The sequence below is a fragment of the Accipiter gentilis genome, chromosome 7 (genome assembly GCF_929443795.1).
Source record: "Accipiter gentilis chromosome 7, bAccGen1.1, whole genome shotgun sequence".
Taxonomy (NCBI): Eukaryota; Metazoa; Chordata; class Aves; order Accipitriformes; family Accipitridae; genus Astur; species Astur gentilis.
In genome coordinates this window covers 16,755,116-16,768,964 of record NC_064886.1, presented here as the reverse complement: position 1 = coordinate 16,768,964, position 13,849 = coordinate 16,755,116, and the positions used below count along the sequence as shown (strand labels likewise).

At 34.3% G+C, this 13,849-nt stretch overlaps 1 protein-coding gene across 1 annotated transcript in view; it reads left to right on the top strand.

The window, feature by feature from the left end:
- Positions 1-13,849, top strand: part of KNTC1 (kinetochore associated 1) — a 41,637-nt gene that overhangs the window by 15,765 nt on the left and 12,023 nt on the right. Inside the window, 21 exon segments of the mRNA XM_049804410.1 lie at positions 50-155; positions 462-596; positions 1,699-1,818; positions 2,619-2,688; positions 2,764-2,831; positions 3,430-3,722; positions 4,403-4,575; positions 4,769-4,866; positions 5,802-5,943; positions 6,888-6,944; positions 7,444-7,607; positions 8,156-8,260; positions 9,144-9,272; positions 9,915-10,031; positions 10,448-10,557; positions 10,791-11,001; positions 11,676-11,765; positions 12,123-12,294; positions 12,722-12,780; positions 12,910-13,126; positions 13,651-13,724. Coding sequence (XP_049660367.1) covers positions 50-155; positions 462-596; positions 1,699-1,818; positions 2,619-2,688; positions 2,764-2,831; positions 3,430-3,722; positions 4,403-4,575; positions 4,769-4,866; positions 5,802-5,943; positions 6,888-6,944; positions 7,444-7,607; positions 8,156-8,260; positions 9,144-9,272; positions 9,915-10,031; positions 10,448-10,557; positions 10,791-11,001; positions 11,676-11,765; positions 12,123-12,294; positions 12,722-12,780; positions 12,910-13,126; positions 13,651-13,724 — 2,710 coding nt within the window.

Below are 13,849 nucleotides of genomic sequence, written 5' to 3'. Positions count from 1 at the left end.
CATACCTATAGGTAGCAAATAAATTAATAATAGTCTAATTTGTCCATAGAGTAAAGTTACTGCAGGAAAGTTATAGACTGATGGAGATGAAGAAGCTTTTGCGAGCCTATGGGATAAGAGATACTAATCTTTTAAAGGACAAGCAGATGATAATGGTAAGTGATCAACATTACTCTTACTTCTATTAAACAAAAGTCCCTACGCTACCTGCATGTATTTTCATGGGGTATAAGAAGCCAGACTTTTCAAAAAATCCTAGCAACTGGTAGTTCTCACTTCTTATCAATATCTGTTTTTCTTGTCCTGTTGGGACATGTTTTTTGCCTGAAAGCCCACAGCTTCTAGGTAACTTGCTTGGTACAAGCTGTACAATTACAATGAAGAAGTAGCATGTATAAATTACTTATTTTGTTATCCTATACATCAACAAACTAAAGTCCATATCTGTTTTCTTCTTACAGAGGCTAGTGAAATACATTCTTAAACAAGATACCCCTACTTCTTTGGAGGATGCTTTGAAAATTGTAGCAGCATATATGCTGCCCCCTGTGGAAGTCTATATTCTGAAGATGATAGACCTGATTGACAAAGAAAGGGTACTAAAATACTTCATGTCAGTTGATCTCAGAATTTAAAGACACTGAGGCTTATTTTCAAAACGGGCAAGTTGTACTACTTGCTGAAATCTTATACATGGTTTACATATAACTTTTTTTTTAAATTATGGTTCTATTAATTGTACACATAACTGCCTATACTTAACATTGAAAATGAGACCCTTGTCAGAGTTTTAAACATCATTTGTGGCAAAAAAGGATGAAATTTATGACCCACAATATACATGACAAGTTTGGAATTGAAGACTCTACATGTTTTCACATACTGTTTTTGCTAGAGTTGTTTTTGGGCAAGTTGCTTTCTTGCCAACAAAAAAAAAAAAGAGACTCTTTCTTCGGAGAAATGCTTTCTTCTAATGCAATGATATTCCACATGAGTACAGACCTGCCCCTTTAGTATTGAGAGCACCTGAATGTTTGTCTTGCGATACAGGGTGTTGAATGTTTATCTATTAGTATGAATTTTTCTTCCAAGTTAGTTTGAAGTCTCAGTTTAGCAAAAAACCCCTGAAGTTATCTTTAAATTACATTGATATCCTAACTAGAAATATTTAACTTTGCTTGCTACATTATAGTTGGTGTGATTACTTTTATACCGTGTGGTTTTCCCTCGTTATGTTATTGGGATCTCTTTGACCTGAAGACAGGGAGGCATTTTGATTAAAGGAATCAAATTAACTCCCCTGCAAGATAGTGTTTCTCATGTTGACATTTGTTCTGCCTTATTAGCACATGGTATTCTTGATAATCATACTCTTATAAAACATTGCATAATTGCCAATGAACAAAACTGCATTTTAATTTGCCTATTAACCTGTAGTGAGTAAGCACATAGATTTTACTGAAAGCCTCATCGATTTAGTGAAAACTATTCAGGGAGTTTAAGGAAGTCATGTCATAATAAACATATTTTATAAAGAGACTTGAAATTAATCAGCAGAAGATTAATCTTACCCAATTGGCCATCATGCAACCATTGTATCAAAGCAAGGACATACACATAACTTAGCTTCTCCAAAAGCAAATGCCCTTTCCTTTTGATTATTTCTGGTTTGCTTTTTATTCATTTTTTTCTCTCCAGGGAGAGGAATCTCTGACTTTGTTAAAATCTCTGACTCTTGCTGAAGCTGAGAAAGTTGCAGAGAGATTGACTGTGTGGGGAACACTGGTATTACAGAATAAAGCAGATAATTCTGAAGAGGTATCAAGTCATTTCACATCATAAAGTGTGTGCACAAATTATTCTAAATACTATTCTTACCCAGATGCTTAAAAAAATGTAGGGGATGCAAATGTAAAAACTGTGCCTTCCAGCAAAAATGAATGATGAACTGGTGCTGCTTAGAGCAAGAGGTTAGACTAGGTAACCTCTTGAATCCTCTTCCAACTTGAGTTTATTCTGATTCTGTATACAATACAATTACTTTGTGTAATTTAAAGGCATCTCCACACAGTGGCATGGCTATCTGAATTCAATTAATAATTTATAAATCCTACTGCATTATTATACCTCTACTTCTATGTATTTTTCAGTTCTTTATTTAGTTGCTTGGAAAACATCTATTTAAAAACTGGAGGTGTGGCTTTGCTATGCACCACAGTGGGTTGAAGCTTCACAGTTGACAGTACACATTACTGTCTTGCAACCACAGAAGAGAATTTTTGTTAGCGGTTGTTTTAGGGAGTTATTCTGGGCAATGGAAGGAAGAACAAAGGCAGAAGGGTGGGTATTTTCAAAACTTCTGTGAGAGCTAACAGGCCGTATGGAGTACATACATATTACAGCTATAAAATATTTACTATTTCTAGAAGGGATGTATGTTTACAATACCTTTCTGTTCCCTTGCTTTTCTACTGGTTGTATCTTAGACTTGATAACTGTTGCTTAAGAAGTTTGTAGAGCATTGCATAGTATTTTAATGGAGTGGAAGGCTGAGTGTCACTGTTTGTTACTGGCAGCATTTTGACCAAACAAAACATTAATCTCTTCCTTTCCTGCAGCAAAAAACACAAATGTTTATGACTAAGACGCTTGTGGAAATCCTTAAATTCCTGTTCAGCATTCAAAAAGGTAAGTTACAACTTAAAAATCTTAAATTTTTTCTGTAAATGGAGTCAGGAAGTAATTGTTTTTTTCCTCCAACAGATAATCCTCTGAAGAAAGATGAATGTGAAGCAAACCTAAAGATGTTTGAAACACTGGCTACCCTGCAGGTAGGTGTATTTATAGTTTCAAACCGCTTTTGATTTATTGTTGTTATTCCAGTTGTTCTTATATCATGGATGATGTTAAAAATTAATCGTATTTACAACTTATGTGCAAAGGTTGTTTTTATTATTGACTTCAAAGATATTCTGAGGTTAATCTAGCAATTTAAATAGTGCCTGGGAAAGTTCCCAATTACTAGAACTCAGTTGTCCATTTAAACCAAAAAATTAGATGCTCTCCCAAAAGTCTTAAGTGCTAACACTTCAAAGATTTCATGATAGAGTATTGTAATATTTTATTAAGATCTTATTATGGTTTGTAAACTTAAATAATTTAATACAGCATTTGAGCATGCAGTATCCTTCAGGTTTTTTTATTTTGCTTACCTACTGCCTAGCAAAATTCTCTAATTTATTATGTAAATCAGTAATTGGCAGAAACTAGTAAAGTCAACTTCATACTCAAAGTATTCCTCTAAGAGTGAGACAGGAAATAAAAACATTTAAACAAAAACAAAAAAACAAAAACAAACAAAAAAAAACCCACAACATTTTTAAAGGAAGTTACATGAATACAAATATATAATCTTATTTTTTGTTGCAGGAAGATTTTGATATCTTTCTTTCAGTCGAAGAATTTAGGAATCCTTCACTGATGTCTAGGCTTCTTGAGAATCACATAAAAGCTTATGAAACTGTCAGATCTCTGTCAAAGTCTAGAAAAGTGCAAACAATGAAGTGTAATTCAGAAGATGGTAAAACCAAGAACCGTTCTACTGAATCAAGGTTGTATAGACTGGCTTTGCTCCTGCAAAGGTCAGAGCAAGAACTGGGAGAAAAACTGGCCTTGAGAGCGCTAGATGCTGGAAAAGTTGAAGATGCTGTAAAAATATGCAGGTAAAACTGCAGTGGTTTTTAAGATTATAATTTCTAAGGGGCTTTTCTGTACTATTTTTGATACTTTGTAGAAGAAGTAGATGTAGAGCAAAGGAAAGGGGTTTTTTGTTTTGTTTCAGGGTTTTTTTTCTAAAAATGAGTGTTAAGCAATGTGCTTATATTGCTTGTATGCAATATTAAGTTTAGAATTAAGTTGTAGTCTCTGAAAATTGCCGTTGTTTTTTGCTACAACATGATTACTAAGTAAAAAGACTCCCTACAGTTTTATAGTGAGAGATAGGTAAGGCACAATATTAAATAACCATTATGAGAGCTTTTCAGCTTACACAGGTAGAAGAAAACTATTGTATGCTGACTTTACATACCATGTCAAGGTTTCTAGCTGGTCTCTGCCTCATGCTTAGGTTGTCAGATAATTCAAACTTACTACCACCTCTTGCCAAAAAAGATGGCATGAAAATGTTAAATATATTTCTTATTATTAACGTGTTCTGTGTGCTTCAGTATATATTTCTAAGGTAAGCTCCATTGTATTTTTTCACTTTAGTCACTTCAGTTTTAGTTGCAGTGAGTCATATAGGTGAAATAAGTAAGAGAATTAAATAATTAGAACAGAATATGGCCTAAGTAAAAGCCCTAAGGACTATTTTTTTTTTAACATCCTTTTTTTTTTTTAATAGGGAGTTCTATGAAAATCACTGTAATGAAGAAACAGGGAAGCTGCTGTTTTCAGCATGTCAGAGGCTTTGTCATATGTTGGGAGCTGATGTTCCAATGATCACTCCTAATAATATGAATCTTCCAGCAGTGATCTATGAAATGGCTTGCCAAGCAGCTACAGTATGTAGTCCAGGTAATTGCTATTATCATGTATTTGTGTTCATGTTGGGAATCCAATTTTCCAGATAATATTTAATGAACATGAAAACAAAGTGAATTTCTATATATGCCTCTGTAAAAACAGGTGCTGTAAAAAGTTGTTTCCTTTTAATAGGACATATGAACCTTCCATTCATAGTATGCTAATGATCTTAGTATTTTTACAGATTTACTGTTAGATTCTGTGGAACTATGTAAATATACTTTGGCTGCCAAGGAAATTTACAGACAGTGCCAAATAGAAAACTATGGATTTCCAATAAAGGTATTTTCTGCTAACTTAAATAAATATGTTAAAAAAATATAATGTCTTGATTGACTGAATAGTGTTCACTGTACATACTTTTTTTCTCCCATTTCTCCAGCAATATTTAATCAGCTTGTTTAAAAAGCAAACACCCGCCCCCAGCTCTACAAATAAAAATTTTCCTGAATATGTCTGTACTTCAGCATCAAGAGTAATGTGATTTGAGTACTAAAAGCAGTGCAGCTGTGGCACAAACACAAGTGGCATTCTCCACTTACGTTTCACTATAATAAATCCTGCTAATGTGACTGAAAATATTAGTAATTTTGTTGAATAGCTGCTAGCAGGACTGCTAGAGAGCTGACTTCAAAAAAGTTAGTTTTGGTTTTTTTTAAATAGGTAAAATATGGCAGGGAGGCTTTGATTTTTAAATGCATGTATTATGTGAAGGCATTTCCAGCAGTTTTGTAAAACTTTTAAGATGGATTGAGTTCTTGAATAGGGTCTTTGTTTTTTGTTCAGGTCAAGCAGTGCTTTAGGCTACTTGAAATGAATGGGCTCTTACAGTTTGAGTGGAATAGATCAAAGTGGCTAGGCAAGCATATTTATGCACTGAATGTTATTTTTCTAAAAAAAAAAACTATTTGAAAAATGTTTGCTTATCATATTTGGCTAAGAATGTTTATGAAAGCCTCCATTAAATTAATTAAGAATGCATTTTGGCTGTACAACTAAGTAACTGCAACATTAAGAGAAATGTGGCCACTCTAGGAAATGTGTTTAATGCTACTGGCCATTTAACAAAAAATTGTATAGTAGAATCCATTTTCAAATAGAAGATCACGTTCTATTCCTGTATTTGAAAACTGGAATCTCTTGCAACACTTAGTTTGTTAGTAGACTTGTTAGCTGTTCTTTTTATTGTGTGTACTTTTGACAATGTTCTTATTTAGACAACATCTTTTGGAGGAGATAAAGATCCTTATGAAGAGTGGACTTATGATGACTTTTTTAATGAAGATGGGATAGTTCTTGATCCACAGATAGCTCTTCCAGTTGCATATGAAACCATTTCTTCTCTCCTGCCTGTTTGTGGTAAACTTGCTTTCCTGAACATTGAGTAAATATAAAATCTGTATTTCGTATTAATTTTTGTCTAGGAATATAAATAATTCAGTATGTGTATGGAAATTATTGCCTCAGAAATCTCAGTTAGACAAACTCATGGAAGAAATATCCATTGGTGGGGGAGTATAGACTGTAAAGATGACTTTGTTTTTTGTTCTGGTTCAGGAAGAATCTGAATGACAAATACCTGAAAACATGGAGAATGCTCTGGATAAGTGTTACTATAAACTTGCCCTGTTCTTATGATCTTCTCTAGACATCTTCTGGTAGTCACTAATGGAGACAGGATTTTATCAAGATGAATTTCAGTTTATTCTAAAAAGATTGTCCTTGTATTATATACCATTGTAGATACACACAACTTTTTGAAAATTTCAAGTATTATAAACAGAACCTTACAATGTTGTAGATGCTGAAAAAAGACACTTCCAGCTCTCTAAAAAGAAGCGCTGAATATTTTAGAATTATTTATTTTTAATACTTCTTAATGTAAATGCTTTCTTTCATAATGTGTCTTTGGTGTATTAAAAAGCATGTAATTGCAAATACTGTTGCATAGTGCTAAATCTACCTATAAAGGATATGCTTATTTGATTGATTTGAATATTTATTACATTCACAGCTAAAGTGTTTATGCTGACTGTCTTATCAAGACAAAGGGATTTACACACAAAGTAGTTACTGAAAACTGTTGGTTTGTACTCCTTTGTGCATTTGAAAATGTATGTATTCCCTCCTGGAAAATAACTTCTGATTAGGCACAGTTAAAAACAGCAATCCTGGCTGTTGGAGTTCATGTGTGTTTATTTTATGCACTGTCTCTAAAGTATAGTATTTTTAAGGTACTTCCAGTCTTCATAGTGTTGCTGAGATCTTGGTACACTGCTGATTTGTATTTGTCTGTTTTTCAGAGAACAAGCTGTATCCTTTGGACTCTACAAGCCTGGCAAACTGCGCATTTGTTAAAGGTATCATGATGGCAAATTCACCACGCTAAAATATAAACCAGACCACTAGAAAATGTGAGGTTTAAGTTAAACCTATGCAAGCACGCATAGTTTTTTAAATAGGTGCTTAGGTGTTCCACTTAAAGCCATATTCTAGGGGCATAGCTTGGTTCAGCACAGAAGACACCAGTTTGGATGATAATTGCTACCATTCAGCCATGTGATTTTGAGCATGGTGTCAAAGCCTGTACTTCAGTACAGAAGTTCTACCACTGTGAGCTGGGATCCATTAGAGCCTTTCTAAGAAGGTGACCAACTTCTGGTTTCTGAACTAAAATGGGAGTCTCTATTAAATTAAAAGCCCTGAAAATTTAAGGTTTCAAAGGGAACTAAGGCTGATCTTGTGTCACAAATTTAATGAAGAAAAAGAGAAACTGCTCTGATACTAATTCGAAGAACGATATGCTTAATATAAAGATACTAATTATTTTCTGGGGTTTGTTTTTGAAATATATCACAGGACAAAACCTTCTGCTGCCAGCTAGAACTCCCATCTGTGCAGTGCTACAGAACCTCATGGAGTGCAGTCAGTGTGAGTTAGCTTTGCGGCTAATAGTCTGTTCATTTGGATCCTGTCTTCAGCATGGTGTATCAAATAACATGGATTTGTCCCTGAGTGAAAAGGTATGGCAAGGATGATGCTGAATTTTGACAAGAGTAAATCTTAGAAGTATGCCAACTATTAACAAGTTTAGAGTAGTTACATAAGAATTTGATAGCTTTGGGAGAGGCTTTCACCGTGACTGTTCAAAAATTAATACCACTTGATCAGATGTTGAGTCATTTTGTGAAAGGAGCTGATAGTTTCTTCCCTGTTCTTCATGGTCCTCTGTTTCTCTTTGCAAAGTCTGTTCAGAACTAAACTTCTAGTCTCTGCAGGGAGGCCAGAAATAAAATGAATTTTAATAATGGTTTCTTACGTTCTTTCACATTGTTTTATCATTGGTTAGTATGGGAAATGTTACAAGTAGAATATTCAAGAAACAGTCCTCAGTGAAAAAGCACTTGGAAACATAAATCCTTTTTCTACCTAGAAGAGATCTTTATAAGACCTTAATTAAACCTGAAAATACAATTACTATAGTACCTTGTATTATGCTATAAATGACAAGAGAATTTGAAGGCTTAGAATTTTTTAACTGTGTGCTGTCTTTTTTCTTTTTTTATGATAGCTACACGATGGCAATATGCTAGCTGAAACCAAAAGTTTTCTCATTGCTATGAAACAGAAGTGTACTTCAGTAATTATGACCACTATCCTGACCTTACTACACAAGGTAAGGATGCTCTGAAAAGAGTAAGAGTGAGCCCCTTCTGCTCTATCAAGAAAGATGCTACCCTCCTTATTGCAGAAGCCCATTCTGAAATTGTCATGTAGCCAAATGCCACAAACCCCACACATTCTGGAAAAATCACACACCTTGGAAAACCGTAGAGAAGGTGAAGGGAAGTACTGACAATATTGCAGTGGTGGGAAGGGATTGGGTTCCACAGCCTCATGTCTCAATACCAGAACGGGGTGTTGGCTGGATGGTCTGACAGCGTTGGCCTCTGCAATCCCAGCTGCCTTGCTTCTTACCACAGCTGGAGCACATGTTTCTGAATAGCTTTTGAACTGACTCCGCATCGCTGGCAGCCACACATTGTAGCCCTGACGTATTTGAGCCTCTTGTAGACTATGGCTCTTTGATCATACACCAGTTGCTCTGCCTGAAAGGTTAGGTACAGTGGGAGCTTAAATCTTTGTAGGATCCTTTAAGGACTCCTAAATTCTAACAATGGCCTTTGTGATCTGTAGGTATTCTCTATCTCATTTTCAATCCTGGTTTCATTTTAGATTTGTAGACTACTTCTAGTTGAGGAGAATTTTTAAAAAAGTTATCTGTAAAACCTGCAATATACCGTCTTCTAAGGCAGTTTAGACTAAGGGAAGTTACTTTTAGCTTCAGTATATTTAGATTTTAAGTTCTAAAACCTGAAATGCATTTTTACTCTTTTTTTCCCCATCTAACTTGAAGGTGCAATACACCTCTAAATTACAGAGTACTTTTCATGTATTACACTTTATACACAGAGACCTATTAAAAGAAATTCCTAAAGTTTATACCTTGTTCTTTTTTTTCTTTTTCTTTTTTTTTTTTTTTTATCCCTAAAACGCAGGTATTCAACTGTCGGCTCATAGATCAGAACCTGGCATTGGGATATTGCACAATTTTGCCCAAGGAAGATATGTTCAATAAGCTGTGGGATGTCATAAACAATACATGGCAAAATTACAGAAAAGTTTTGGTAAATTCACAAGGCAATGTATTTCTTCAGAAAATATGAATGTTAAAGAGTTTCTTTAAAAAAGATATCAGCAATATCATATGGAAGTGGAATAGTTTGCCATTATTAAGGGTATAACTGTTTCAACAAGTTCCTCATTTAGGGCACCACTGAGAGAGAAGCTACCTCTCTTTACCACAGTGTAAGATTGTACACAGGCAGTTGCTGTGAATAGTTAGCATGATCTAAATCTTAAGTATGGGGTTATCTCATCATGACTTATTCCAAAGCTCGAAATTGTTTATTTTAGGTCCCACCCTAATTTATACCTACATTATATTTTGGAGAAATTGTTCTCTGACAGCAGTCATCAAGAATGGAATGAATAAATAAATACCTTTTGTATTAGTTTCACGAGTACAATACTAACAAAACATTTTTGAGAAAGAAACTCAATTTTAAAGCAGATTTGAACTGCCAACTCAGGAGGTGGGGTAAGCCTGATACTACCTAAAACCTTCTGTGAGGTTTGTTTTCATTTTACACAGTTATGTGATCATCTATGAATTTTTTTTAAGTTCATCTAAGGATTTAGACCTTAGGGTTCCCAATTTTCAAATTATTTATTATACTTGTATTCACTTCCCTTCTCGCTCCTTTTAGGCAGTAGCTCTGGTTGGAGCACAGCTTGCTAACCAATGTGGTGAAGCAGAAGAAAATAAAAAATTCCAAGAATTAGTTACTGATGCAGAATGGGGTATCCAACTCAGTAAATTTGGTGTAAGTTGTGTGTTTTTTTTTTTTTTTTTCCTTTTTTAATTATTTATCTTAGGGTTTTAGTAACTGATTAAATGTCAGTATATTTAGAGATGTATTGTGATTTTTAGACAGATTTCCCATTCAAATGTAAGGAAAGCTGGGGGGTGGTTTTGTTTTTAATTTTTCATTCTGCTTGTTGTCTTAAATAAACCTCAAACTGAGAAATGCAATAATTGAGAGTGCTGTAAAAGAACTTTTGAGTGCCTAAGTAGTATTTGGCACAGGGCATAGTCAGCAAATGCACTGCTTTTTGCTGCTTTAAAAATCTCTGGATTGAAACTAAAGAAAATGTAAGAGGTTAACTATATAAGGAAATAGTCTTGATATTGCCTAAATGACTTCTTTGGGAAGAAGATATAATGTTTATTTATCTGTAGATTTCTTTTGAGACTGTATTTAGACAACCACCAGTAAGGAAGAAGGAACTCATAAGAACACTGGTACAAAATCCAAAAGTAGACACAGATCTCATATTGAATTACTGCAGGTAATAATTGAAGCAAATCAGTCGTATTTAATTGTTGCTGTAATAATAACAATGCCTACTGAAATCTATTTTAATTTAAATAGATCCTAATTAATGTGATATGCAAATTGTTCCTTTTTTTTTTTTTTTTTTTAATATTAATCACAACACATACTGGTCTCCTGGTGAATGTATTCACAAGGAGATAAGCACTTTGATGACACCGGAGAAAATAATATTCTGTCTTCTTCTAGTACTTTCATGCTGGACAGTGATGCCGCACTGCAGCTTTGCATTGAAACACTTCTTCTCCAGAATGCTAATACAAATCATGTTGAAGATGACTCTGCAGAATACAGTGAGAAGCAACCTCATTCCACATTACTAGCTAGAGCACTAGAAATAATTCCTCTACTGAAAAGCACAAAAGACCTGGTCACTAGCCTGAGTGGAATATTGTACAAGGTAAAAAATAAATTAAAAAAAAAAAGACAAAAGAGAAAAACCCACACCAAAACAAGGAAAAAGAATCCCTGAAATATGCATCTAGTCTCAGATGTCACTTGAATGACAGATTAAGAATTCCACAGAAATTTGGAAAGGTTATTTTTTTCCAGTTTTGCTAAAGAATGTAAATGTTAAGCTTCAGTTTTCTATGTCTCTAGAACAAAAAATAGAACAACATATCTAATTTTCTTTAAAGACAGGTAGAGTCTTTCTTCCCAACTTCCCTTAAAAAATAACCAGAAAATAATCAAACAAAAAAGTAATTTCTAAATATCATAGCACACTAGAAATATTTTGAAGTGTATTAAAAATAGATAGGGGCAAAAAAATTTATATCTTGGGGTTTTTTTGTTTGGTTGGGTTTTGGTTTTGAGGGCTTTTAGGATTTGTTGGGTTTTTTTCTTTTGATCACTTCGTATTTGGTCTTTCTGCAATATCCTGACAATTTTTTTAGGATTTAGGACTATGAAGTGGAAGTCTTTTCTTTTAGAGTGTGTCATAATGCTTATACTGTTTCTTCAGTGTAATGTCAATATAGTTGGTATTAAAATTGGAAAAAGTTAACTCAGTTACATGTTTTTATAAAGACAAATCATGTAAGATCTTATAAATGAGTTCGTTATTTTAAACAGCTTGATCCTTATGACTATGAAACTATTGAAATTGTCCTGAAAGTGATACAAAATGCTGATGAAAAGAGTACCAGTATCCAGCTGAATCAGGTATGTCCAAATATGTTGCTATTACCTTGATAATGGCATCTGTATTCTGTTCTGTCTATTTATTAGCGTAGTTAATCTGAGAGTCTGCTGAAATTAATTGAATTATTCTATCTACACAGCTCTCATTCACAGAATAGCATTCAAGAAATAGTCATCTCTAACTATTTATCAGCAATGGCTCATAGCAGGGATAAAAACTCTAGATACGTACCAACTTTGCCAAAAAAACCATATGCCTCCAGGACTTAAGCATGTTTACTGGGGGGGAGAGACAAATGTAGTAGTCTTGGTGCTTTTTTGCTTTTTCATTGTTTTTTTCATTTTCTTATTTCTTTTTCTTTCTTCCCACCCCCCCAGGCTTTGAGCCTCCTCAGACATCTGGAATCTTATAAAAGAATTTCTCCACCTGTAGACCTAGAACACCAATATGTTTTAGAGCATGTGATTCCCTTATCTCCAGCTGCTCAAACCAGACTGCCTTTTCATCTGATATTCTTTAGAACTGCACAATGTTTCTGGAATATTATATGTACGTTCAGTATTTCTTATGGCTAGATATATGTATAATTCCATTTCTCTGCTATCTGTGAACTTTAAAGTTCTACAGTATATATTTTATATTAATTGTATTTCTTTACTAATGCAGTTTTCATCCCAAGTACTTCTGAAAGCACTTGTGCTCCCAAATTGCTACTGGTGAGGTAACTGACTTTCAGTGGAGCTAAGGCGATATATATAATGCAGAATTCTGTCCTCAAATTCTTTTGTTAAGACCTGTCAAAGACAAAAGTAACCTACATATCTCACTTCCCGGGCCAGTATGGATAATTAAGATTATAGTCTTTCTCTCCCAATGGAGGTCTGCATCTAACAATGAACTGAAAGTGTTTAATTTTATAGAGAAAGCTGCAAGTGGACTGTGACACTATCATAGGCAGCTGTCTTTTTCCTTTCAGCTGCAGAGCTCAGTGAGGAATCCTTCCCAACACTTCTGTTGATTTCTAAACTAATGAAGGTAAAGTAGCATCTTGAAAGAATGTATTTCAAAATTATTCTTCCCGCCACCCAAAAAGAGCTTTTGTCTTTCTTTTGGCCTCACTATAGACCTTCAGCTAATTCTTAATCTACATTAATGTTTTTCTAGGTTTCACTGGATACTTTACACATGTCTGCAGCTCGACATGTCTTTGAAAAAAAGTTGAAACCAAAAATATTTGCAATGCGAAACGCTGGATATACATCAGTTGTTAACAAGGAAACAACTAAAACCGTGCAGATGATTCAGTCGTATCTGCTGTCTATCATTAATCCAGAGTGGGCTGTAGCTATTGCTCACAAGATTGCACAAGAATTTCCAACAGGTAAGGTGCTATGTGATTCCTTGAGGGGTGAAGTAATGGGAGGACGAGAATAGGTTTGAGAAAATAATAGCTAGCCTGTGACCAAACATTTGTTCAGTGTTCTTGGATAAAACATGGGGAAGTTTGAGAATAAAAATGCATTTGTCTCCTACATCCAATTTTGAACAGTAGGCTAGAACAACAGCCATTTTATAACACAGCATCACTATTAAATCCTTTTTGCTCTCTTTTTAAGCCATGTTGTCTACCTTAAAGTTTCTACATGTTCATACCATCTACAGACAAGTTTTCCAGCAGAAGCACATATTTCAGCCAAATTAAAGCTAGCTTCTCTATTATCTGAATCCAAACGGGTCATATTTTTTTTGCTCTTCAGGCACAAGAGCTTTCCTAATATTTTAAATAGCTTCTATTTTTTTTTTAAATTCTTTGAAATAAAATAGATATACTGTATAAAGGATTAATGAAAACTTACTTTTTTTACTTCCTCGCCCCCCCCTTTTTTTTTTTCTTTTAAAAAAAAGGTCCTGACCAGATTCAGGCATTGAAATTCTGTCTCTATCTGGCTGAGAAATGGCTAAAGAATACTACAGCTAAGGTAATGGTAAACTGCTTGCAAGACTGTTGTTGTATAGTCAGGTACTTAGGTTAGTGTTTTGTCTTTTGGTGTTTTGGCTAGTGGTGTGTAAATTGTACCATAACCAACCCTGATACAGAAAGTAC